The sequence below is a fragment of the Lepidochelys kempii genome, chromosome 25 (assembly GCF_965140285.1).
Source record: "Lepidochelys kempii isolate rLepKem1 chromosome 25, rLepKem1.hap1, whole genome shotgun sequence".
Taxonomy (NCBI): domain Eukaryota; kingdom Metazoa; phylum Chordata; order Testudines; family Cheloniidae; genus Lepidochelys; species Lepidochelys kempii.
In genome coordinates this window covers 19127207-19154902 of record NC_136404.1, presented here as the reverse complement: position 1 = coordinate 19154902, position 27696 = coordinate 19127207, and the positions used below count along the sequence as shown (strand labels likewise).

The 27696-nt window shown below is 44.5% G+C and overlaps 1 protein-coding gene across 3 annotated transcripts in view; it reads right to left on the bottom strand.

Moving 5' to 3' along the window:
* CPAMD8 (C3 and PZP like alpha-2-macroglobulin domain containing 8) overlaps positions 1-24851 on the bottom strand; it is a 91433-nt gene extending 66582 nt beyond the window's left edge. For 2 of the 3 annotated variants that reach the window (XM_073324643.2, XM_073324642.1), the window contains exons 1-15: positions 24638-24851; positions 21125-21276; positions 19397-19419; positions 12551-12716; positions 12341-12393; positions 11714-11731; positions 10999-11053; positions 10732-10845; positions 9695-9779; positions 6676-6784; positions 5976-6203; positions 5624-5794; positions 4969-5097; positions 2150-2339; positions 91-263 (exon numbers count right to left, since the gene is read on the bottom strand). In XM_073324643.2, coding sequence (XP_073180744.1) covers positions 91-263; positions 2150-2339; positions 4969-5097; positions 5624-5794; positions 5976-6203; positions 6676-6784; positions 9695-9779; positions 10732-10845; positions 10999-11053; positions 11714-11731; positions 12341-12393; positions 12551-12716; positions 19397-19419; positions 21125-21276; positions 24638-24720 — 1749 coding nt within the window. In that variant the 5' untranslated portion in view covers positions 24721-24851. Of the gene's footprint in view, positions 1-90; positions 264-2149; positions 2340-4968; positions 5098-5623; positions 5795-5975; positions 6204-6675; positions 6785-9694; positions 9780-10731; positions 10846-10998; positions 11054-11713; positions 11732-12340; positions 12394-12550; positions 12717-19396; positions 19420-21124; positions 21277-24637 lie in introns of those variants that run through there. The other variant, XM_073324644.1, reaches the window with a different exon arrangement.
* Between the last annotated feature and the right edge of the window lie 2845 nt (positions 24852-27696).

Here is a 27696-nt window from a genome sequence, read left to right as displayed (position 1 = left end):
AACCCTCATTATTTCACATAATGTTCAGATGACAAAACTACAAAGAGTAACAAGAGAGGCCATCCTCTCCACTGGCAGTGTTGCGGATACCTGGTTTTCAAAGGAGGACTTGACAGTGAATTGCAAACTGTCTGTGACCCCTTCTCCATTCTCCCTGACGTAATACACCAAGAGACGGCCCAGAGGAGCCATGCTGTGAGCCACCACAAAATGGAGGAAGGTCATGCAGACTTCAACCTCTGCTGCAGGGGGGTTGGTAGGTGCTAAATGACAAATTGTACAAAGCACATAGTTATTTGTCAAAGGCAGTGTCCCCCACCCATGACTACTACCAGACCTGGTGTCCTCCCCTGCAGCCCCCATATCTGCTACCAGGTCCGGCGTCTGCCCATGTCTCACCCCCACGCACTACCAGGCTCAGTCTCCTTCTCCCCAGTCAAGTGCTAACAGGCCCAGCATCCATCTGAACCTCCTCCCCCATCCACAACATCCCTCTGTGCCTCCTGCCACATAAGAACGGGCATACTTAGTCAGACCAATGGTCCATCTAGCCCAGTATCTTGTCTTCCAATAGTAGCCAGTGCCACATGCTTCAGAGGGAATGAACAGAACAGGGTGATTATTGAGTGATCCATCCCCTGCTGTCCACTCCCAGCTACTGGCAGTTACAGGCTAAGGACACCGAGAGCATGGGGTTGCATTCCTGACCAGCTTGGCTAATAGCCACTGATGAACCTATTTTCCATGAACTTATCTAATTCTTTTTTTAACCCAGTTATACTTTTGGCCTTCATAACATCCCCTTGTAACGAGTTTCACAGGTTGCCTGTGCATTGTGTGAAGAAATATTTCCTTATGTTTGTTTTAAACTTGCTGCCTATTAATTTCATTGGGTGACCCCTGGCTCTTGTGTTATGTGAACGGGTAAATAACACTTCCTTATGCACTTTCTCCACACCATTCATGATTTTATAGACCTCTATCATATCCCCCCGAGTCTTCTCTTTTCCAGGCTGAAAAGTCACAGTCTTTTTAGTCTCTCCTCATATGGAAGCTGTTTCATACCCCTAAATCATTTTTGTTGCCCTTCTCTGTACCTTTCCAACTCTAATATGTCTTTTTTGAGATAGGGTGATCAGAACTGCATGCAGTATTCAAGGTGGGGGTGTACCATGGATTTATATAGGGGAATTATGATATTTTCAGTCTTATTAACTATCCCTTTCCTAATAGTTTCTAATATTGTTAGCTTTTTTGACTGCCGCTACACATTAAGCAGATGTTTTCAGAGAAGTATCCATAACTCCAAGATCTCTTTCTTGAGTAGTACCAGGTAATTTAGTCCCCATTACTTTTTATGTATCATTGGCTTTATATTTTCCAATGTGCATTACTTTGCATTTATTAACACTGAATTTCATCTGCCATTTTGATGCCCAGTCACCCAGTTTTGTGAAATCCCTCTGTAATTCTTTGCAGCCTGCTTTGGACTTAACTATCCTAAGCAATTTTGTATCCTCTGCAAATTTTGACACCTCACTGTTTACCCCTTTTTCCAGATCATTCATGAATATGTTGAACAGCACTGGTCCCAGTACAGATCCCTGGGGGACATCACTATTTACCTCTCTCCATTTTGAAAACCCCTCCGTGTTACACAGCCCAGCATCCTTCCCCCATCCTGCCTTGAGCATTACCAAGCCCAGCATCTCTTTCCCGTCATGTACTACCTGTGCCAGCATCCTTTTCCCTCCACATCTCCAACTGCTACTAGGCCCAGCATCCCTGGTCACTTTCCCCCACAGCACTACCAGGCCTGGCGTCCTTCCTCCTATCCGAGTGCTACCAGGCCTAGCAGTCCCATCCCTACCACCCCAGCACTGCCAGGCACAGCATAGCCCATGCCCAAAGCAACATTAGGATAAGAGCAAATTTACCATTTACAGTAAATTAACTTTATATGTCAAAGTGTGCATAAAATTTAATGTGCACCCTTTCACACATTCATTCTGTGCCCTTTAGCATGAGCAAGGAACAGCTAAGGGGCTTAAAAATAAGCAGGTTTGTCTGCTCTAAGAGGGAAGCCCTCATTCTAGATAAGGGGGCGGATTAGCACTTTTGTTGCTAGGTTAAGATTTTAGCTACTGACCTGTTCCTGGCAAATGAGTGACATGGATGTTCTTATCAAAGGGGAAGGTGGCTCTTTTGCTTCTTTGCTGTGTGATGTTACCAGGCTGCAGCCCTGAAAGGACAATATTACCTCGCGATGCAACTTCGTAATGTAGAGTGAAATTACATGGACACGTGGACTTCACGGCGATCTGGGCCTCCTCTCCCACCTGGGGAAAGAGACACAGCAGCCAGGGGTCAGGTTTGTTATAATGAACACTTCAGACCCTTCTTATTATCTGTAAAGCACAGAACTGCAGTTGGGGATGAGCATCACACAGAAGACATGGCCCCTAACCCAAGGAGCTCACAGGATGAAGAGATTGTTATATTCACCCTGAACAGTCTGGTGTATTCCTCCCATGCCAAAGGAGCACCTGTGTGCAGCACTTTGGTCCCTGAGAATCTAACAGGAGGATGAGGAGGAGGAGCTACATGGATTAGTGTAAGGCAGTGTTTCCCAAACTTGGGATGCCACTTGTTCAGGGAAAGCCCCTGGCGGGCTGGGCCGGTTTGTTTACCTGCCGCGTCCACAGGTTCGGCCGATCACGGCTCCCACTGGCCGCAGTTCGCCGCTCCAGGCCAATGGGGGCTGCAGAAAGCAGCAGCTGGTACGTCCCTCAGCCCGCGCCGCTTCCCGCAGCCCCCATTGGCCTGCAGCAGTGAATCGCAGCCAGTTGGTGCCGCGATCGGCCGAACCTGCGGACGCGGCAGGTAAACAAACCGGCCTAGCCCGCCAGGGGCTTCCCCTGAACAAGTGGCATCCCAAGTTTGGGAAACACTGGTGTAAGGAATAAAGGAATATCTGGAATCCTGAGGGTTAAGCACTTTGGCACAGAGAAGCTGTCCGAATGGGTTGAATTTTAGACATCCCTTTACAAGGTTCAGATCTCACAGTAGTGGGAAGGGGGAAGGTGTAATATGCGCTTTGCTGTTTAATTGAGATTACACATGGTGATTACTGTAACGTGCAGATGCGAATTCATACACAACAGGCCCGTCCTGAAATAAATCAGGAAAATCTGAACTGGGAAGAAAGTTCATTTATGATGTTGACTCTATGAGCCACATCAAACAAACAGACAGAAGGAGTGCTTCCCTTTCCCAGGCAGATACACCTAGTATCTGCAAGAGGTTTCAGATCAGAGCCCTTATTTTCTGCGCTGTCTCTGCACCTCCAGTAGGTGGGAAAGAGCAAGCTGTACCCTGCCCAGATCTACTGTCCATACAGGAATTCCCAGGAGGAAGGGAGGGAGTCCTTTGAGGGTTGGCTGTTACCACTGCCATTCACCACAGGATAGGTCAGTCTTAGGCAGCATCTTTTCAAGGTCTGGGAGTCACTGACTTGTCACTGGCTCACAATACCTTCTGTGGGGCAGAGCACTTCATCAGCAGGACAAGCGTCCTCCTTTTGGGATTTGGGAATTAATATGTGTTATTGTGAGGCCACATTTCCCCACACTCAGCACCATCTGCAGCTCCCAGCTACCCTCACCCATTTAAGGTACAATATAATGTTCAATTAATGCTAAAAATGGAGTAACAAACCTGAATCCCAATGAAATATTTTGAGAAGCCTCTCTCTTAAGTGCTAATAGTCCCACCTCCCTACTGCATGCACATGGTGCAAACCAAAACAGTGGCACAGGGAAGTGAAAAGCTACCAAATGGTTAAGTGCAGTCAAAATGCAGAAGGGTCCAGAGAGAAGAGCCTTGTGATGTTAAATATTTGAGGCATTTAGAGTTCCAGAGAGCAAAATGATGAAACTGTTCATGAAAAAAATATGTAGTTGATTGGAACACCCAGTAAGAACTGGCTGAGCTGAAGAAATGGTTCCCACATCAGCTGGTCACACAATTCCCAGCTTTCCCACAGCAGAATTATTTCTAATCAGGTTATAATAAGAACAATGTGTTCAGATTAGTAGAGTATAATCCCCTTTCCATACCTCAGAAATCTTGTAAAAGATTAATTAGCCATTAAACTGCCATGAAATGCAACCATAAAACTCCTTATTTGGCTACTCTGACTCTGAAACTCAGCCTACCAGGCCTGCTGATGATATAGTAGTAGTCAGATATATGGACCACCAGATCCCAAAGTACTTTACAAAGCAAATATACAAACCCATCACTGACATGCAGTCTCTTCTGGGGTGGAGAACAGAACTTAAATGATGATCAGCACAACAAAAAGGGTGGGAAATTCTGGCTATGGACATATCTACTCTTAGGATACATATCATGAAAACTTTTACACACAGAAGGGAAGCTCAGTTTTTAAGGTCTCCTCCCAAAAGTCACCACCCTCTCTAATAGAAAACTACAAGATGCTCAGTTTATTTACCTTTGGGAGGTAAAGGACTGAAATGATGCTTCTGGGATTCAGACTCTTAATTCCAAGGAGACTAGACAGTTGATTTGAACCAAAATTTTAATATCATTGTCATTTTTACTATCCAATTCATACGGACTTTAGGGTGTGGGGAGCTAGTTTGTGCTCTGAGCTCTGGAGTCCAGTGGGTCTCCACTGGGGATCAAAACTCTCTCTTCACACACCCCTATACTTTAGGAAACATGGTACATTATCGGGGGCAGGTAAGGCTGGCAGCACCATGAGTGAAGTAGCTCATGGCTAAAGATTGGTCAATGTCTAAAGTGAAGCCTCTTAAGGTCTGCCATGGATACAATAATAGGCTATAGCCCCCAGATATATCTGGAAATACTTCATTAGGACAACAAATATGAATGAGCCAAGAAATGCAGAGGTCATCATAATGTAACATGAAGTTGTCCTACCTGGAAAGGCTTGTCTGGTGCTTGGAGCTGGATATGGCACTTGCTAGGTGAGTACCAGCTGCTGATAGACAAGTAGTTTGGCAGATACTGGTCCCCTGCAGGTTTCCCATCAATTGCTGTCACTTTGGTCTTAAGAAAAAATGCATGTGAATGTTATTCACACCTAGAAAGCTGGGCTCCTCTCCCTCCCCATCATGCAGTCCTCACCACCACTCCCACTCCAGACACTGCCCCCTCCCACTTTCTCTTTTGCTATCTTTAAAGTACTGTGATAATACACTCACTTTCTACTGAGATGTTTGAAACTTACTCTTAATGCCACAATGTATTTGATCTACTCAGAGCAGACAACTCTATCCTGTTGTTATTATTATCATCAGTTCTATCAGCAATATGGAGTTGGATAAATATTCACTGCAGTTCAAAGGTGAAAGTTTAAGTCTGAGCTAAAAAGTGTCCCAGTGTCACTACAGAGACAGGGTGGGTGAGATAATACCTTTCATTGTTGGTGAAAGAGACAAGCTTTCAAGCTCACACAGAGCTCTTCTTCAGATCACTGACTGATTTCCCATTTTTAGCACCAATTCACAAAGTGCACGTTTGACAAGATTAGCTTTATTAAAGCCCATTAATCCTATAAAGGGCTTTTACTCACCTCCAGCCAGACATACTGGGCAGCTGTAGGAATAGAGGGGATTTCAAACTCCACCAAGCCACTTCTGGATACCAGTTCACTTGTGTAAACGTTATCCTTTGGAGTTAACTCAGCTTTGATTCGAATTGTGACCTCATCAGCTGGGCTCCCATCAGGGTAAGTGACTTCTACCTAAACAGTCATTTAATTAATAAAACTAGCCCTTTCATGTTATTAGCAATTCCATACAGTTATAAAACTCAGCACCACATAAAAGGAACATCTCAGCACATGGTGTATAATATGTTAGGATAAATTGCCCATATAGCCTTTCTATCAAACACCCTGAGTGTCCCCATATCCTCTACCTTACCTTCCCTTTGTAGGGTAGGCCAGGTTTGAACTGCTTCCTAGTATCCTTGGTGTACTTGATGTCAATCAGCTGTTTCTGAACAGGCGTTGAGTCATCAAACGTGACCTGCTTGCTCCCATCAGAGCTGGTCACAGTGGCCCAAATATTAACCGTGCCTCGGAAATGCTCTGGGACATCAGCTGGCATCATGTCTCTCACACACACATCGAAAACAGCAGAGCCATCAATCTACCAGCCAGGCCAGGGAAGGAAAACATTACTCAGCATGTGCAGTTAAAAAAGTGTTTCTGGTCAAATACAGAACATGGGGCTTGCTTTCTTTGGGGGGTGATGGGGTATTTCTTTGTTTTATTTTAAAGGGTCTTGGGTATGGGGACACATTCCCTAAGGGAAAAAATACCTGTTCATCCATACTCTGTCTTAGCACTGCCCCAACCTCCATCACTCTCACACATTCTCCCCATCAGTATATTCTAAAATACCTAGCACTCCGTTAGCACTATCTCATTAAACACCCCTCCTCCAAATATTGACACAGTCAGATAACATGGGAAATGCTCTTGTATTTTTAGTATGTAGAGCGCAGGTAACACATTTAGACCCTGATTCTGCATCACTGAATCAAAGGAAGCTTTGGTATTGATGTCAAAGGGTGCAGATCAGGCCTTTCTATTGCAGCTGATTTAATGATTCCCCGCACCTCTATGGTTTTGAGGACAGGGTGTCCCACTTCATGCCTGTAGTACCCCACTCCATTTATAGTCATGTTGACAGTTAACTTTCCTGTCACTGGTTTCCCAAACGTGTATCTGAAAGAGAAGAAGCAAGATAATGAAAACCTCAGATTGGCTCCTCTCCATTTCCTTGATTAACCCCATGCTGGACCCACAACGCCTGCATACCTAGAACTCAGAATATAAAAGTCACCACAAGAGGCTATTTCTAAATGTCAATGGTTAATATCTCAGTGAAGGTTTTTACATTAGAAACTTCCAAACAATTGATCTAAACTAAAACTAGACTGAGAACAGAAAGATCCTGTCTCCAGCTTTGCAGGCTTCTGTACACAGTGGCATCCAGACTAACGGAGACTATCTGACTTGAAAGTCAGATTAATCTCAGGCTCCATCTGTTTTATGATTTTTTTTAAACTCAGCACAATCTTCTTCTAATTTCTATATATTTTTTTTCTGTTGAAAAAAACCCAGCATGTAGGCTCCTCCCCAATACAAACATTTCATGTTCATTCTGAGAGGAACAGACAGCTACTTTTAAAAGTTTCAGTGGAAACAGTTCTTTTTAAAATTTAAATAACAGCATCTGCAATTCAGACATAGCAGTCTTATGCCAGCATAACGATGAGAAACAGAAAGTGAAACTGAGCAGTCTAGGACCACTCTCCTAGACAGAGTGAAATGCAAAAAATAAACAAACCGCAGAAATGGTGGAAAGTGCATTCAGTGTTTAAATCATTTCACGTTTAAATTATTATAACAACAAAGATGACTTTTTTCTCCTACCACGCCACTCTGAACTTGAAAAGGGGTCCCTTTAATAGGAAAGTTTATCTGTGCTTAGATGAAAATTTTCTTTCTTTGAGCAATAAGGTCTACAGATTTGTTACAATGGGTACTTCAGCCTGCTTGTAGTTTGAGGGCAGAACTAGACCTGTCAGTCACTGGCAGCAGGGGACTGTCCCACCCACAGAAATTCTGCTCTGACTTCATTGAGACAACTTTCACAGTCAGGGTAATTCTATTCTACTTTTCTAAATTAGGTATATTGTATACTGCATCTTCTCCTGGACAGTAAGGCAACAAGACTTCTACTGAAAAAGAGCATTGGCTAAAGCCTGGATGATCAATATGTACTATTTGATGAATTGGTGGCCACATGGCTGCCAAGCAAATCTCATGACAAGAAATATGATTCTTCTGCCCTCAGATTGTCAGTGTTCCCAGTTCCCACAGAGCAGACTTTGATGCTTGACAAAAGAAAGAGTATTTCTTGCATTTACTTTGGGAATGAATGCTATGACAGTTGTGAGGACTACCTCTCTGAATTAAGAGTACAATACTAGTCTCATCTGAGAGCGCACAACTCCATAAACTCATCTGATTGCAAATAAATAGTTAATTGGAAGTCCACTTTAATGGATAGGAAGTATATGATACCTCCCACAATTACTTAATTGAGAAAGTGTTGTAAGGACCAGAATGAGGTTCCAAAGTTGTGCTTTTTAACTTTGGAGGGGCTGGAATCAGGGGAGGTCTCCTAAGAGGGTATTTAATGTCAGGTTTTGTACAAAACTTTATTTTCTTGAACATAATGAGAATGTTATAGTACAGAGACTTGATCTTTTGCTTGAATGTCCTCAGGTATCCATAGTAGAGGCCTCTTGGAGGAATCCAAGGCTATGTTTCACTTGTTCAATATGGTACTTTTATTTGCTGATTTACTTCTTTTATTTGCTGACTTCCTTCTAGAGTCCAAGAGTGATAATCACTTCATCCCTATATCCATTTTGAACCTAATGTACATATTGCAATAGCAAACTTCCTCTTTGAGGTAGATACACTGAAATATCCAATGTTAGGTGAGTCAGGCTGTAGAGAGCTACAGCCTCTTCAGGCAGAAAGGCATAAACAAACAGTGCCAAGCCCCTCTCTCCTTCCTATCTTTTGTATGGTCCAGGGGAGCAGCAGCAAAGGTGGGGAGGTATATAGCAGAGATCTTGCCCAGCTTTGGAGAGATCATCCCTTACCTCACATCCTAGGTCCTGACATATGGAGAGGCCACAGGGCACTTTATTGTTGTTTGCAGATACCAGAAATCAATCACCAGTCAATCAAAATTACTTTCAATAAATGAGGATACTTCTGGCTGCAGCTTCCACTCTGTTTAATCCAACTTCTGCCATGAAAGCCTTGGTGTTCTTCCAATACCTGCTAAGGGGGTGAGGTAGGAGACACAGACCATTCATTTTGCCTTTGCCATCCTCAGCCTAGCTCGCTCCCTGAAGCCTGCAGGGGCACCAGCTGCCTCAAACACCTCAGAAGTAGAAACAGAGCTGAGGGGAGCATCTCCGCAAATAGCAAATGCAATACTGGGACATGACTAGGAATTAGATGGATCTATTATTGAGCCTAACTGTTTGTCAGAAATTTGAAATAAAGTTTGGAATTTTCCTCAGAAAAGCTCTTCAGCTGGGAAGGATGGATGAGCCACCCGGGGCTGGGGAAGCAAATGAGACAGCAAGGAACTTCAGGAGATGAGGCATTCCTGTGCTGGCAGTGACTGACAGGTCTGGTTTTGCCCCCAAACTGCAGGAAGGCTGAAGTACCCATTGTAACGGATCTGTGGACCTTAGCATGATGACGAATTGCTATGGTGCTAAGCCAAACATCAGAGCAGCTTCCTCCTCTTCCAGAGACTTTATGCATAAAGGATTTGCTCAACACACAGTACAGCATACCATAAGAGATGTGTATGCGATGGAGGAATTAGAAACTTTATTACGGAAGCCAGGAGACCACGGGTATCTGAGCATCACATCCAAATGTGCAGTGACAGGAAAATCATCTGACAATGCTCCAAAGTCATGCTGGAAAGTTTGGAGGATGAGAGACATACTCCCTCTGAGCTTAGATGATTGAACCATCCCACAGCTACACTGCAACCTGTAAAATATGGGACTGTATCTGTGGCATGTCCCCTACCTGGCATGGACAATTCCCTTTTCACAAGTCGCAAGATCTCGGATATAGAGAGGTGGGTCAATCAACAGCTCAAATTTTGGTAACACTAAAACGGAGCAAAAAAGAGAAGAGGTGTTTTACAAATATCTTAGCATCCAGGATGTATTAACAGCTATATATCTCTGACAAGATCCCTTCTTGTGGTTGGAGCACTGCAGGCAAGGTGAAGATGCACAGCCTTGAATAGAGAATGAAAGCAACATATCAATATCAGCTGATGCATCAAACCAGCATCCTACTAGCAAGGTGCTATTAAGTAACCATTCCCTGGAACGAGTTAGTGATCAGCTGCCCCACATCCATACATCACGTTCCCATATGGAGGATCCGAGCTACAGAACTGAACCCAAAACTTCGTTTAGGGATTGGGTTGCAGGCACAGCGCTTCGCTTCTTGGAGCCCGGGGCAGGAGCACCTTGCATTACCTGCAGTACCTCCCATCGTCATTTCAGGAATAGGTCTGAAGACATTCAGAGACTGGAACAATGAGCACAGTATAAATACCTCAGTGGACAGGGTCAGATATTGCAGTTGGGGATCTGGGGGGAACCATCTCCATTTCTCATCAGCCAGAGGGACTCTGAGATAGGGCAGGGGGCATTAAGAGCAAAAATAAGAGAGGGGCGATGATTAGGAATTATGAGTCCCAAGATAGGATCTTATGAGGGAAGGAAAAAACTTAGTGACTGACTTAAAATAACTTTAACAGTTTTTCCAAAATAAAGTGAAGTCTTTGTTACCTATATGCATGGATTGTGCCACATAATGATGAATATAACCCCCTTTATATTATAAAAGATTATATCAACTAAGAGTCTGGTTAAATTTCAAGAGTCCATTTCCTGCCACATGTTACATCTGACAGGAATTTTTTCTCCTGGAATTTTTGATACATCATTTCTTGATTATTTCAACTCAACTCAAAAATATTTCATAATGTCAGTATTCTGAATATTTTGGGGATTATGATCAAAGTTGACTTGCAGGCAATAACTCACCATATTTCTGAACTTCAAAGGATTTGTTGTATGCGTGCCCTTGCATTTCAGCAAAGATGAACCACTCGCCAAATACTGGCTGATCAGACAAGGGGAAACTCATATTTACAATACCTAGGAGAGAAGAAAAGACACTTTGAGCCCTCTCTGAATATCAGACAATCTCTGTAAAGGTTTATTTCAATAAAACCACCCAAAAGGCAGAAATTAAAGTTAACTAGCAGAGGAAAATAAAGTTATGCTAAACTGTAACAGGTAGAAATTTACCACAACAAAATGGCTTCAGATTGCTCCATTCTATCATCCGAGACCCCCGAGGATCCTAGAAAATTGTTTAGGACAAGAGACATTATCACAAAATAGGCAAATTTCACTAGTACTTTTAACTGTCAGCCTGCAACAAACAATTTCACTTTCACACAAATAATTAGCATCAATCTGCTAAAAAACAATAATAATCCATTGCTTGGGCTATTTTGTGTCAACACTAAAGCCAGTCAGTCAGTTAACAAAAGTACAGACCATGGTGTCAGCTCTTCCATTTCTTGTCAGATAAAGAAATTAGTTAAAAGAGGATGGTCAAAGAAAGGGTCCCTCATTCCCTTCAAAACAAAGAAGAAAGGGAGAGGGGTATATGAGTAATCTAGTAAGATCTCTTCATCTCCACGCATTTCAAATGCGTCCATTATCATAAGTCTGGGCGCAAAGAGAATCATATTACCCAGCCAGGTGCAGCATAGGAATGTATCTGCACAAGTAAAATAAGAGAGATGGGTAAGGTTGTTATATTCATAAACCGCAGTGGATGTAACCAATTTGTTCAGTTTTCCTTTGAAAAGGCATTTATGGGAAAACATTTCTGAACTCCAAGCAGAGATGGTGATGATAGATTTGGCAGAGCATGAACTTGTGACCTGCTCCCTTCAGAGAGGCCACAGTGACCCTGTATAATGATGCCACTTGCTAAATGGTGGATACTCACGACTATGTAGGCTTCAATCTGAAAGAAACAAGGAATAAAATCACCCATGAGACAAAGCCATATTTTTCTATCTTGTGAGAAGCTGTGAGGCTGGCGCAAGTAGGGTACCCCACAGAGTTTCTGGCCCCTGCATGTTGGTGCAGAAGGGACACGTAATAACCACTCATCTGAAAAAGCAGTTTAGTCAAACAACCATTTCACTCAAGCATCTGACTTGAAAACTAGCCCTGCAGACCTCTGCTTAAGTGACTGATCCTGGCCTCTGGATGCTCCCATAATATCAGTGTCAAAGTACTAGTCTCTCAAACACTCCTCCTCCACAGCAGCTTTGGCCTAATTATGTTTTATTGCATTACAGTATTACACCTACACAAAGCAATTAAAGATTATCACTTACTCCTACCCTTTGGCTACAATGTGGCCAAATTCAGAAACTAAATTTAAAACTACAACATCTTAGCAAGCACATGAATTATACCACCCCATAGTAGGAGATACCAGAGTAATTGAAGAAGAAGGGAACAGCCACTCACTACATTGCTGTGTAACTCCATGTATGTGTGTGATAAACAGGAAATGCTGAACACTTAAGACATTTTACTATGGGAAGGAAAGCTATTCGCTTACCTTCTCATTGATCGGTCGCAGGTCAGAAGTGACCATAAACAGGTTTATCAGCACTAAAAAGGGAAAAAAGGGAAAATTCATCAATCATCAAAGCTGGTACTCAGCAAGAGTTGTGGTCTCAGGGATTATTCTTAAAAGGAGTTCTGGTCTAAGTATTAAAGTTTTTGCTTGCAAAAGTGTAGACTGTGAGGTTCACAGAGGCTACTTTACCTTTCTGCTTCGGTTTATAGACAGGCTTGTCAGTCTGGATGAACACCGATGACCCTTTGCTATCTATGGTTACTGTGGTATAGTTATGAAAGATGTAACCTTCCTCCGTTAGATGCCTGTTTCCCCAGACTTTTAAATGTGCTTGTCCACGAAGCCCTGAAGGCACCTAGAAAACAGACCATGAGGTGGGGAAGAAACAGGACTTGAAAGAGTCTTTGTGCTTACAGGGGAGAACACAGAATGGGAAGGGACCTCGAGAGGTCATCTAGTCCAGTCCCCTGCACTCAAGGCAGGACTAAGTATTATCGTGGTTTATTCATGTCAAAGCCTCAGCAGCAAAACTGATATAAACAAATTACCACCCCGTCTAAAGATGAAGGGAAGAGACACCCACTAAATCTGTGTGTGTGTGAGAGAGAGCATGCAGTCAGTAGAAAATGCAAAACACAGACATTTTAGAGTTATAAGGCAAGCTTTAAGAGAGGCATAGTTATGTCAGTAGCACAGCATGAAGCCCTCTCTCCCTTCCTCCATCACCCAAAGCAAAGCAGTCTCTGACCTGCCTATGCATCTCCTGCTGACCTGAACTCCCCCAATTCTAGCTAATCAGGGTTCAAGAATTAAGCAGTGAAATCTTCCAACAGTTTAAGATCTTTACCCTGTTTTTAAAATTAGGGCTAAATTGATGTTAAAAAAAGAGCCTATCATAATTGTGTGCAACTTCCAAGAGCAGGATAAAGGGAAAGAGGTGACCCAAGGTAATTAAATTTTATTATCCCTAACGGGCAGCAAAAGTATACTTAACACGACCTAATTGAGGAGTCACCCTAACTTAACCTCACTTGCTAAGCAGGGAGGAGTGATGCCAAATCCAAGTGAAAGTCAGAATGGTTGGGGACAGATGTTACTATTTGGGAGCATGGACTCTGTTTAAAAAGTGTCCTAAATACCATTTGATCCTTTACTTCCAGCATTTAAAGACAGAACTGATCAGAGTCAAATAGAATCCTTGTGTCTGCTCAGGGATCACGAGGCCTGAAATCACTGATGAGCAGGTAGAAGGGGATAGCGTGCAATGAAAACCAATGCAGACGATACAGCAGCAGTGAGTTTCCTCACTACCTGGTGAACTCACTACGAGTTTGCTAAGAGGTAGAACCTCAGAACGCTGCTAGAGGCAGAAGCAGTAGCAAGTGGCAAGCAGAGAGCGGTAGGAAGCGATCACAGAGACAGTGGTGAGCAGCAGCAAAGATGGCAGAGACCATAATAGCAAGAAGAAGTCGCACTGCTCAACCCCCTTTCAGGGAGGTGAACCCCTGTGAACAAACCCTGAATTCTGGGATTTTTAGTTCAAACAACCGGGAGTGGGTGCAGCAGGGGAAAAGGGGAGTGGTGTGTCACAGGAAAAGGGGAGTGGTGTGTTACAGGACATTCACTCATCAGACTTCAACACCACAAGATGGAAAATGGAGGCAAAGGACTATTGCCCAAGATACTGTGGGGTGGGTGTGAACTCGTGGTTTGCATACTTTTGAAACATTGTTATGGTGTTTTCCCAAATTAATGCTGAGTTCCTTCTCCCTTTTAATAAAAGTTTTCTTTTATTATACACAGACTCAGTACTTGCGAGAAGGCAAGAATTGCCTCTTAGAGGCACCTAGTGGTGGTGTTTGGTTTTCCCGGATTTCTGGGTGGAGGTTCAAAAGCCAGGTCTGTTTTGTAACATTATGAGGAACCACTAGATATTGAACCCAGCCCTTGTTGCTGTCGACACCACTTGATGAAAGTGATCACATATAAAAAAGTGAGACTCAGCCACACCACCAAGTTAAACATTTTATGCTCCTCAGAATTGAGAGTAGATTCTTTGGATGCTTGCTAACCCTCTGGGATATGCCCCAAGTGTTTTACATAGGGAAATAATTAAGCATATTATAAAGTATATGGCATCATTGAAAGAAATTACACACATTTGCACACTCACTCTGTTTACAATTATCCCTTTGTTTCATACATATGAACCAAATACACAACAACAAAGTTTCTTTAGATAAAAATACAAATATAAAAAAATCTGTCACAGAGTGACATTATGATACCAGTTCAAGACAATTTAAAACTGAAAGGGAGCAGTACACTGCCTTTATCAAAGTATGAAATCAGTAATGACTGATTCAATACTTTGTGAAATGTATTCAATAGTGAAATGCAAGCTTTGGGTGAACAAGTCTACAGAGGCTTCTTTAACTACGGATATGAGCTATAGATCTCCTCACATTAGGCCTTCTTACTGTGAAAGGATATGTAGTAATGGAGAATGTGCATTTGGATAAGTACATTGACCACATAAAAAAGAAGGAGAAATGTCTCAGACCCCTCCTGCAACCAGATTCCCAGGCTTAAACACTGGACAGAACAGCATGAATATCAGTCACAGGCAAACTGCAGAGCAGGAAAAACAAACCTTGGGATATGACCAAAAACAGGATTGCAGTAGGAATATACTATCAACCCCCTGACCAGGATGGTGACAGTGCCTGTGAAATGGCCATGAAGATTAGAGAAGCTATAAAGGCAGACAATCCAATAATAATGGGGGATTTCAACTGTCCTCATATTGACTGGGTATATTGCACCTCAGGGAGGGATGCAGAGTTAAAATATCTAGACATCATAAATGACTGCTTCTTGAAGCAGCTAGTCCTGAAACCCACAAGGGGAGAGGCAATTCTTGATTTAGTCCTAAGTGGAGCACAGGATCTGGTCCAAGAGGTGAATATAGCTGAATCACTGATAACAGCAAACATAATGTAATTAAATTTAATGTCCTTGTAGGGCAAAAGAAACCCACCACAGTAGCACTGAACATCAAAAAGAAGAACTAAACAAAAATGCGGAATCTAGTCAAACAGAAATTAAAAGGATCAGTCACACCGGTGAAATGCCTGCAAACTGCATGAAGACTATTTTAAAAGACCACACTAGAAGCTTGAACAAAATGTATAACCCATTTTTTTTTAACAGAGGACCCCGCAAAAAAAAAAAAAAGGTATCATAGCTCAACAGCAGGGTAAAAGAGGCAGTTAGAGGCAAAAAGGCATCCTTTTAAATTTGGAAGTCAAATCCTACTAAGGACAATAGAAAGGAGCATGAACTGTGGCAAGCCAAGTGTAAAAGTATAATAAGGCAGGCCAAGAAATAATCTGAAGAGCAACTAGCTAAAGACACAAAAACTATCAGCAAAATTTTTTTAAGTACATTACAAGCAGAAAGCCTGCCAAACAGTCAATGGAGCTACTGGACAATCAAGGTACTAAAGGAGCACTCAAGGAAGACGAGGCTGTTGCAGAAAAGCTAAATGAAATTTTTGTATAGGTTTTCACTGCAAAGGCTATGGGGGAAATCCCCAGACCTGAGACATTCTTTTTTAGGTGACAAATCTGAGGTACTGTCCCAGATTGTGATGTCAGTAGAGGAGATTGTGGAAGAAACTGATAAATTAAACAGAATAAGTCACCAGCACCAAATGGTATTCACCCAAGAGTACTGAAGAAACTCAAATATGAAATTGTAGAACTACTAACTGTGGAATGTAACTTCTCTCTTAAATCAGCCTCTGGACCAGATGACTGGTGGGTAGCTAAATGTATTGCCTATTTTTTAAAAAAGGCTCCAGAGGTGATCCTGGCAATTACAGGCCAGTAAGCTTAACTTTAGTACCAGGCAAATTGGTTGAAACCCTAATAAAGAACAGAATTATCAGACATATAGATGAACAAGATATGTTTGGGGGAAGAGTCAACATGGTTTTTGTAAAGGGAAATCATGCCTCACCAGTCTGTTGGAATTCTTTGAGGGAGTCAAACAAACATGTGGAAAAGGTTGAGTCAGTGGATATAGTGTACTTGGACTTTCAGAAAGCCTTTGACAAGGTCTCTCACCAAATGCTCTTAAGCTAAATAGGCAGTCATGGGATAAAAGGAAAGGTCCTCTTATGGATCAATAAGTGGTTAAAAGATAGGAAGCAATTAGTGACTGGGCAACAAAATGGCAGATGAAAATCAATGTTGATAAGTGCAAAGCAATGCACGTTGGAAAAAAAATCCCAACTATACATACAAAATGATGGGGTCTGCATTAGCTGTTACTGTTCAAGAAAGAGATCTTGGAGTCATCATGGATAGCTCTCTGAAAATATCCTCTCAATGTGCAGCAGCGGTCAAAAAAGCAAACAATGTTAGGAATAAGGATAGATAACAAGACTGAAAATATCTTAATGCCACTATATACATCCATGCTACTCCCCTCCTTGAATAATGTGTGCAGTTGTGGTCGCTCCATCTCAAATAAGATGTATTGGAACTGGAAAAGGTGCAGAAAAGGGCAACACAAATACTTATGGGTATGAAACAACTTCCACATGAGGTAAGATTAAATAGACTAGGATTCTTTATTTTAGAAAAGAGATGACTAAGGGAGGATATGAAAAAGGTCTATAAAATCATGAATGGTATGGAGAAAGTGAATAGGGAAGTATTATCTACCCTTTCCCATAACACAAGAACTAGGAGTCACCCGATTAAATTAATAGTCAGCAGATTTAAAACAAACGTCAGGAAGTACTTCTTCACACAATGCACAGTCAGCCTGTGGAACTTGTTGACATGGAATGCTGTGAATTCCAAAAGTATAATTGAGTTTAAAAAAGAATTAGTTAAATTCATGGAGGATAGGTCCATCTATGGCTAGTAGCCAAGATGGTCAGGGACCCAATTCCATGTTCTGGGTGTCCCTGAACCTCAAACTGCTAAAAGTTGGTACTGGAAAACAGGAGATAGATCACTTGAAGTTGCCCTGTTCTGTTCTTTATCTCTGAAGCATCTGACACTGGTCACTGTGGGGGACAGGATACAGGACTATACAGACCATTGGTCCTACCCAGTACGGCTATTCTTATGTTCTTATGCCATCACACCAGAAGAGAGACAAATAATCCTGACAGATTGCCATCAAGATAGTTGACCATATGGTAAATCAAAGGCTTTGATTTACTTGTAAACCAATTATAGGTTTCTGGATGCAGTGAAGGTATCCGTGCTCTGTTGCAGCAACACATCATAGCTCTTCCTATGAAACACTCAGGTCTGCTGCACAGTAAAATGCTTCCATTCACATGCAGTAATACAGCACTGCATATGAGAAAGAAACGCCAAATGTGCTGAACTACAACAAAAACTACTGCAGTTCACCAATAATATTAGGAAAAACTTTAACAATAAGGGTAGTTAAGCTCTGGAACAGGCTTCCAAGAGAACTGTGGAATCCCCATCATTGGAGTTTTTTAAGGACAGGTCGGACAAACACCTGTTGGAGTGGTTTAGGCATAGTTTGGTCCTGCCGCAGCGCAGGGGGCGGGACTAGATGATCTCTCAAGGTCCCTTCCCGCTCTACATTTCTATTATACTATTAATACTCAAAGCTTATATGGATTTATTCTTGTCTGGATCACACAGTTACAGTGACTAAAGCAATGAATTATCCAAACCCCACAGTCCTACGTGCTTCTTAAAAGTGATGTATTGCCAATATTCCAGAAACATGTCACAATTCAATTACTGTAAGATTTGTTCCCCACCCTCCATCTCCCATTGGAGATAACTACCCCAAAGCAAGCCCTGCATAAAATAATTAGATCCAATATGTTAACACTCCACTTTGTCTTTCACTCCTACTCCAGTCTGTCACAGCAGCAGTGACAAACGTTCATAGAAAATCATGATCACATTATATACCAGAATAGCATATTTAAACACCTCTTATGGAACCAAAGGTTTTGGTGGCACTTAAAAATACATATGGCTTGGCTTTATTATTATTAAATTTATATCCAATATTTCAGAAGTCTGGAAAATACAAACACACCTGATATCAGCATGGAAGTAAAGGGAGACCATCTTGCAAAGATGACATATGAAGGGCCTGCTTAGCACCTCTATTGCCATTTACACCTGTGCCAAATGGGTGTAAAATCACTACCTCCAATGCAAGTAAGTGGTGAACTCTAATTTGGTAGCATTTAATGCTCACTTGGCACAGGGGAAATGATTTATGCAAGATGCAAAGCAGGGGGGAATCAACCCCAGGATGTCCTGATTATGTAAAAGACAGACTTAAATCCCGAAGTCCTAGACATTTGAATGAAGCTCAGATGTTCCATTTATTTAAAATTCATATGATCTCCTTATATAGGTTCATAGTGATTTTTTGTTATGTTTTAACAGGGTTTTCTACCTTAGTTGCATTTAAATTAAGCATGGTGATTATTTTACCTCACTATGGATTCTCCGTGGCCATAAAGGTAACTTCCCCATGTTTCTAGTGCAGCCAAAGTTAATATGGCTGAATTTTATTCACTCCCTGTTGCGTTGCAGTATTACCAATGCCAGAAGCTCAAACCTGCACAAAGCCGGGAAAGAGTCTATGTAGCAACAGAAGATCAGTAGGAACGTGTTATTGCTGGAATGATTTCCAGTTGATATAACCAGTAATTTCTTGACATGTTTTGAGAACTTCTGTGTACATCCTGTATTCCTTGTCACTTATATATCCTACACAGCACCGCATCTATAAAATAACCTAGTCATGAATTTGTTATTGAGCAATCACCCATATAAATTGCTCCATTCTTGCATATATAATTCATATGAAACAGAATCCTGAAGGCTGCACAAACCAAGGTATTAATTCAGTCCTAAATTGATTCTCATTTTCTTTGGCTGCTAATTATCTAGTAGTCTTAGAATATTCTCTCTCCCCAACACTATATGAACAACACTTGACACTCACCTGAAGCTTGATTGTCCCTTTATCTGAGAGAGAGAGAGAGAGAGAGAAAGAGAGAGAGAGAGAGAGAGCGAGTTATGGCATTGTGTTATTCTTTCTGAGTTAAAGCACTTATTTCTAAGACAAGTAGGGCTCAGAGGAGGGAAACCGTCATGATGCCTCCAACTGACAGATCCCCTGATTGTGGTTTGATTTAGCGGAAATATTTTCTTCTGCACTGTGCAAAGCCATCAGCAGAGGTGGGGTGGGGAGGAAACCATATATAGCTGGGCTCTTTAGTATAAACTTGGCCTGACTGGGTATGTTCATTCATAACTTTTTCTCAGAGTAAACTGCAAAATGCTCTATGGTTAGAGTACGCAACTAAGATTGGGGGTTGGCCACAAGGAAGCTTACTAGAATATTTTGCTGCCAAAGATCTGGCCTTTCCTGCGACTTGAATCATCCTCATTAGACACCCATAAAGTCTATTTTGGTTGCTATGTCTTACCATAGTGAAGATTTCTGTTTAGCATGTATCACCCACATGTACAAATACCACACCCTTCTATGTAGCCAGCGCAGCGCAGCTCCCTGCTAACCTGGGACCTAAAATAAGAGTGATCCAATTTGCAAGGGGAGAAGGAGAAACATAAAACCAGAGACATTCCTTTAAGGAAAGGAAACCTCTTTTAAAGGGGAGTTTTTCTATGGATCATGACTTCTTTCACTGGATTTATGCATGTATTCCACATTAGTTATAATAAAGTTACCCATATAAAAGCCAACTAAGATGCCTAGGAACACTCTTAGGCCCACCAAAATCTGGTTCTCTCTTCATGGAGGCAGCTTCAGCCCATAAATTTACAGGCCCTGCCAGACCCAACCACCTCTGGATCACTCTTCTTTATCCCACCTCAGAAGCTGTTTTACTCAAAGCTTATGAACCAAGAGGGTAGACTTCAGAGATTTCCTCAGCTAGTAGGCAGTCATTAAGATCACAGCATTCATGCTTCTCCTGAGCTTTGCACAGAGCAGTGTTAAACATAACGGTAAAAATTACTGTTGATTGTCTGAGACCAGTCTACATTACAGCTTCCATCCTTGGTAGCACTGCTGAGTACCATTTTCACCAGTGTAATTTGTTTTACACTGTAACAAATGTGTTAAGTGAGACATAGTCAAAACCCCTTTTGTCTTCCCAGACAGGAAAGATGGATTTGTTTTTCAATCCTAAAGGGTATCTAGTTGCACCAAAGTTATCACCTCTCTCGATAATGAAGACGAAAGTCTCCATGATGGATCTTGAAGGGGGAGAATTTGCCTCCCCACTAAATTCAGATTCAGGAGTCGAAGCTGATGTTTTTGCAGAGATGTCATATTCTTCCTCAAATTCAACCTTATTCTCTTATCCTACATATAGTTCCTTCAGCGAGAAAGCTCAGGCTTCCAATGGAAATCCAGATATCCACTTGACCACTTGAATACTAGTGCATCACCTGCATTTAAGCTCTCCATGTATCTTAGTATTTCAAAGGCATCAGTGTTGATCATTTCAGACAACCATGAACCAGAGCAAAGCCAGTGCAATCAAAGCTGGGAACATTCTGCACCAATAAATGGTTTACAAATTATTATGGTTCCAGCTTCAGCGTTAGTAGAAACCATTCTCTAAAAGATGCTGAAGAGCTCCCCACAGCACTTTGGCTTGTACACTAGCCTTTACTCAGTTTCCCATAAATGAGAACTTACCCAGAACTGCTCCATGGCCTCGTGCCACTGTTTCTCCTTTGACCACTAGATAAATCTGGACTGTTGTTTCCTTGATTGAGTTAAAGATGGTCACACTAACAGCTTCCTCTACGCCTGATCGGAAAACAGAAGGTGCTGCTATCAAATAGCCCCTGGGAAATAAGGTTGGAAGTGGACAGTCAATGAAAACATCAACAAAATGTGAGGTGATCAAGGTGCCAAACAGCATGAAACTATTTAAAATATTAACATAGAGAAAAGGGCAAAATATCCTGTAATACAGTCACCTAGAGTCTGCCCCTAGGACAGCCACATTGGCAACATGCCATGACTCAACCTAATATGCATAAAATGGAACAGATTTTAATATGGCAATCTTCACTGGCTTCATCTACTTAAAAAAAAAAAAAGTGACTGTAATGTTCCATCTTGATCCAACGAGGAGAGGTGGGCCATCACCATAGGAGTTTTGTAGTCTCTGAAGATCAAATCTTCATATTAATAATGAGAGCAGCTTCCAGCCAATCTGTAGAACACTTTTACATGTTCACACTTTGGGCACCATTTCCCTTGGACCTCACTAATAATCAAGATAGCAGTTCCTGATATGTGTACATTAGTTAATGCTCATTTGCAAAGAGATCCTGTGAAGTTACAGTTTACATCAGCATGCTACCCAAAGAATTCCACATGACAAACATCAATAGAACAAATATAGCAACAAGCGCTAGCTGTAAATGTGTGACTTGTATCTTTGGCTTATATATAGGATACTAAGTATCAACAAAAATAAGTATTGTACTAATTAGACTTTATAGTACTTTGAAATCAGCACTAAGCTCAATTATTTTATATCACAGCAATATATAGCTATTTCTCAACTGTACTTTATCAGATATATTCATATTTATAGAACTGCAGTCACATTGCCATGAATAGGAGCCTGAATTACTGATACAATTCAACTATAGTGTACTAGTATTGACATCCTAATTATACATACTAACACACAATTAAGTACAGTTCACTGTATATGAAATAATAAATTGGTTAGTCTCTAAGGTGCCACAAGTCCTCCTTTTCTTTTTGTATATGAAAAGGTGATTCACACTGAAGAATTTGGTGACATCAGTCAGAGCCCTCCAGTTTAACATTATATATAATGCCCTATTCTTAAGCACTTTAGACCAAATTTTTAAAAGTGACTAATTATTTTGGGTGCCAAACTTAACACACCTCAGAGAAACCTGAATTTCAGAAGGTGGGTGCTTCAGCACTTTCTGAAAGTCAGGCTCAATTGAGGTATATTAAGTTAGGCACCCACAAAATTGAGGCATACAAAATCATAAGCCATTTCTGAAAACTTTGGCCTTAATTTCCCCCACCTCTGCCTCTCCCCCCAACCCCTGCTTTAAAAGAGGAAGCAGAGGTTAGTGGCAAAAGCTTAGAAATGGGAGTCAGAAGATCTGAGTTCACTTTCCCAGTTCTGTTCATCACTCAGCTTCTGTTAAAATGGCTACATCTTGAACAATGTGTTACCCCTTTTTATTTTTTAATTTTAAAAAATCACAGCTTTGGAAGAAGTATTCTAATAGGCCCACTTTTGCTTTTAAAACTGCCCTGAAAGACTTCACAACCATACATAATACAATTTTGTGTACAGTTACGATGGGAACGCTTATGATCTTCCCATACTGAATGGCACCATGCCATAAATTTATAGACTGTATGCACTATAGTCTCTTGCATTACAGTCTCCAATGTCTTTGGGGTATGATACTGTAAGCAATACATTTATATCCTCTTTATGACATCATACATCTTTCTGCTTCTTCCCCCCCAAATGGAATTTTTTCATAAGATAATTTTTCATGTCACACACTTTAAAACATATTTCAGCCACTTGCCTCACTATGGTTCCAGCAGTTGGGTCACTTTAGTCCATGATTAATTATCACTCTGGGATGAGGTTGATGGTGTTTTACAGCCCCCAAGTCACCTTTTAGCAAATTCCAACCCAGTGTTTCTCTCTCAGCAGGCCTCATTGCCATGGAGATCCCATTACACCCAACATAAGTTCAGCTCTCTATGGTAGTTCAGTCAGATTGCACTGGATACTTAGAACTTAAAGAATTTGAGAATAAACGTCCTGTGGCCGCAAGTTTAAAAATTCACCAGATTGCTACCTAATCTGCATATCCTTGGTAAGGAAAACACAGCCAATCTATTTGGAGGAGAGAGAGACAAAAATTCATTTGCATCCAGTACTAAATGATTACTTTCAAACTTTTACTGGACAAACTTCTGTTGGGGAGAGAAGCTGGTCCAATAAAAGATATTACCTCACCCACCTTGTCTCTCTAATATCCTGGGACCGACAGGGCTACAAAAATATTGCATACTTTTAAACTGTCACATAAATATTGGTCTGCAGTAACATATATGAAACGTGTATCCACATCATTTTAAGCAATTCTAACTTTTTTTCTGGAATATCAGCTTGTTGATGTGGTCTTTAAATTAAGTCATTTAGTCGTGTTGTACTTGAAAATTAAATGTTTAGCTTGGATACTTCCGACGGTAACTTGACAGATCATGCAAGAACTTTTGACTAATGGCTCTGCCAGGTTACACTAAAACTTGGCAGGAACTGGCAGGATGTGAAATATTTTCTAGTAAGCAAGAGAAAATAGGAAGTCTTCATGGCATCTAGTTAAAGCAGCTATTCAGTGTGGACTGGTTACAAACCAACGTAATAAAACAAAGCAAACCTCAATAAAAATTAAACTAAACAAAAATAATGCACAGGAACTAACTGTGTACTCAGTTTCTATAAAGCAGATGAGAAGATTTTCACAGAAATTAAAAACAAACAAAAACTCCTCAGATGATTTTCCACGCAAGAGAGTTTCACATGTTCTTCCAGTAAACACCTCCTTCCAGGGCAAGTAGCAGTACCTCAAACTATTGCAATAACTGGTTAGCAGATCACAGCTCATATTTAACATTCCATATTCATACCATTGCATTTAACAAGTATTTGTACATAAATGCCCCGCAACGTTGTGTTTAAGACGCTCCAAACAAGTATTACCCGCCCTCTCCAGGGTTTGGATTTTTGCAGAGACAGCCGTATGATGATTAACTATCAAATATATTTGTTTCCTCCGGCATATTCCTCCAGTTTGCGACCCTGGCTGAGGTTAGTGGGAAGAGAATTTTGCATGAATCGCTTTAGGGTTATTTGTGTTGTGAGCCGTCATTTAACAGCTCCTTACACGGGTATAAAGGTTTCTCCATCTACCCTCCTTACCTGCAGGGTCTGCTCCGTGCTGGGGGAAGGAAAAGGTGGAGGTGTTATGCCCGGAGAAAGGGGTGGCATTGCCTCGAGAGCTTAGGGGGCTCCCCACATGCCAGCGGCAGGGAGCGATGCCCCAGAGCCAGGCTGCAGCCCTGGGGTCCCTACCCGGTGCCCCGGACGCGGTGGGGGCGCTACCCCAGGCCGGTACTTACTGGCTCTCCGGGGGCTGAGCCCCGCACAAGCTGCAGAGGGGCAGGAGAATCCACCAGGCGCAGCCGGGCTCCTTGGGGGGCATGGCGCTCCGGGGAGCGGCTCCTTCCCCCGGGGCTGGTAGCTCTGCAGCCCCAGGCCACGGCGCGCTCCCTGCAGCCCGAGCCCGGCCGGGCAGGAGCCCTTTGTTCCGGCGAGTGCAGCCTCAGCTCCCGGCTCCCGGTCTCGGCTCCCCGGTGCCTCTGGCCGCCGCCCCCTGGCTCCCCCCGCCGCGTCCCCGCCCCCGGGCCGCCCCTCCTGGCCCCGGTGCCCGCTCGGCTCCGGCCCCGGCTCTTTGTCTGCGGCTCCCCGCCTGCTACTGACAGCATGGACCGGGGGAGGGGGCTGGGACCCCCGCGCCTCCCCCTCCCAGCCCCTGGGGCAGCAGCATCGTACCCCCGCCCTGCCCCTGGGCGGGCTCCCCATCTCCCACGCAGCCCGCCGCCCCGGGCAGGAACCGGCCTCTGCACGCACCCGGGCTGAGACCGCCTCGCTCCGGTCCCCTCAGCCCGGGGCACGGACCCCACACACCCGGGCGTCTCTCTCCCGCCCAAGCCCGTGCCCGTGCAGTCAGGGGTAGCCCGCTCCCACGCCGCCAGGGCACTGGTCCCCTGCACTCCCCAAGTCCTGGCCCTTGTCATCCCTCCTGCTGACCCCCAGATCCTCCCCTCAGCCCCCCCTTTAGCTCTGCCCTGTCAGCCCCAGCCCTGACCCTGTCACCCCCTCAGCTCTCCTGCCCCAGTCACCCCGCCTCACCTCAGCCGGGACCCCTCAGCTCTAGGACCCTCACCCCCCAGTCACCCCGCCTCACCTCAGCCGGGACCCCTCAGCTCTAGGACCCTCACCCCCCAGTCACCCCGCCTCACCTCAGCCGGGACCCCTCAGCTCTAGAACCCTCACCCCCCAGTCACCCCGCCTCACCTCAGCCGGGACCCCTCAGCTCTAGAACCCCCACCCCCCAGTCACTCCGCCTCACCTCAGCCGGGACCCCTCAGCTCTAGAACCCTCACCCCCCAGTCACCCCGCCTCACCTCAGCCGGGACCCCTCAGCTCTAGAACCCCCACCCCCCAGTCACCCCGCCTCACCTCAGCCGGGACCCCTCAGCTCTAGAACCCTCACCCCCCAGTCACCCCGCCTCACCTCAGCCGGGACCCCTCAGCTCTAGAACCCTCACCCCCCAGTCACTCCGCCTCACCTCAGCCGGGACCCCTCAGCTCTAGAACCCCCACCCCCAGTCACCCCGCCTCACCTCAGCCGGGACCCCTCAGCTCTAGAACCCTCACCCCCCAGTCACCCCGCCTCACCTCAGCCGGGACCCCTCAGCTCTAGAACCCTCACCCCCCAGTCACCCCGCCTCACCTCAGCCGGGACCCCTCAGCTCTAAAACCCTCACCCCCCAGTCACTCCGCCTCACCTCAGCCGGGACCCCTCAGCTCTAAAACCCTCACCCCCCAGTCACTCCGCCTCACCTCAGCCGGGACCCCTCAGCTCTAGAACCCTCACCCCCCAGTCACTCCGCCTCACCTCAGCCGGGACCCCTCAGCTCTAAAACCCTCACCCCCCAGTCACTCCGCCTCACCTCAGCCGGGACCCCTCAGCTCTAAAACCCTCACCCCCCAGTCACCCCGCCTCACCTCAGCCGGGACCCCTCAGCTCTAGAACCCTCACCCCCCAGTCACTCCGCCTCACCTCAGCCGGGACCCCTCAGCTCTAAAACCCTCACCCCCCAGTCACTCCGCCTCACCTCAGCCGGGACCCCTCAGCTCTAGAACCCTCACCCCCCAGTCACCCCGCCTCACCTCAGCCGGGACCCCTCAGCTCTAAAACCCTCACCCCCCAGTCACTCCGCCTCACCTCAGCCGGGACCCCTCAGCTCTAGAACCCTCACCCCCCAGTCACTCCGCCTCACCTCAGCCGGGACCCCTCAGCTCTAGAACCCTCACCCCCCAGTCACTCCGCCTCACCTCAGCCGGGACCCCTCAGCTCTAAAACCCTCACCCCCCAGTCACTCCGCCTCACCTCAGCCGGGACCCCTCAGCTCTAAAACCCTCACCCCCCAGTCACCCCGCCTCACCTCAGCCGGGACCCCTCAGCTCTAAAACCCTCACCCCCCAGTCACCCCGCCTCACCTCAGCCGGGACCCCTCAGCTCTAGGACCCTCACCCCCCAGTCACCCCGCCTCACCTCAGCCGGGACCCCTCAGCTCTAGAACTCTCACCCCCCAGTCACCCCGCCTCACCTCAGCCGGGACCCCTCAGCTCTAGAACCCTCACCCCCCAGTCACCCCGCCTCACCTCAGCCGGGACCCCTCAGCTTTAGAACCCTCACCCCCAGTCACTCCGCCTCACCTCAGCCGGGACCCCTCAGCTCTAGAACCCCCACCCCCCAGTCACTCCGCCTCACCTCAGCCGGGACCCCTCAGCTCTAAAACCCTCACCCCCCAGTCACTCCGCCTCACCTCAGCCGGGACCCCTCAGCTCTAGAACCCTCACCCCCCAGTCACTCTGCCTCACCTCAGTCCTCACCCCCAGCCATCCCCCTAGGTTCCAGATCCTTCACTCCCCCCAGTCACCCTGGCTCACCTTAACCCTGAACCCCAGCCCTCTGGCCTGGGCACTGACCCTTCAGCTGTAGCACCCTCCCCCCAGTCACCCCGATCTTACCTAAGCCCTGACCTCCAGTCCTACTCTCAGCACTGACCCCCCCAGTCAGTCCCTTATCCCTACAGTAAGGACCCCTGTATCAGCTAAATTCCTGGTACCCTCACACACACCACCAAGAACCCCAACCCCCAGGTACCACCCTCCCACTCACTGGAACCCATCGAACCTGTCACCTCTCCTCCCTTAACATTGGCCCACAACTGAAGGGAGTCCTGGGTCACTAGGAGAATGTGAGCTGCCTTGACCCCTTAGGGCTGGCTGACATCCCATCTCTTTGCCTGTCAATATGCCAGGGTGTCACAAACACACTGCAAGAACTGCCAAAACTTCCATCCTCTCAGACCACCTGAAGCTCATC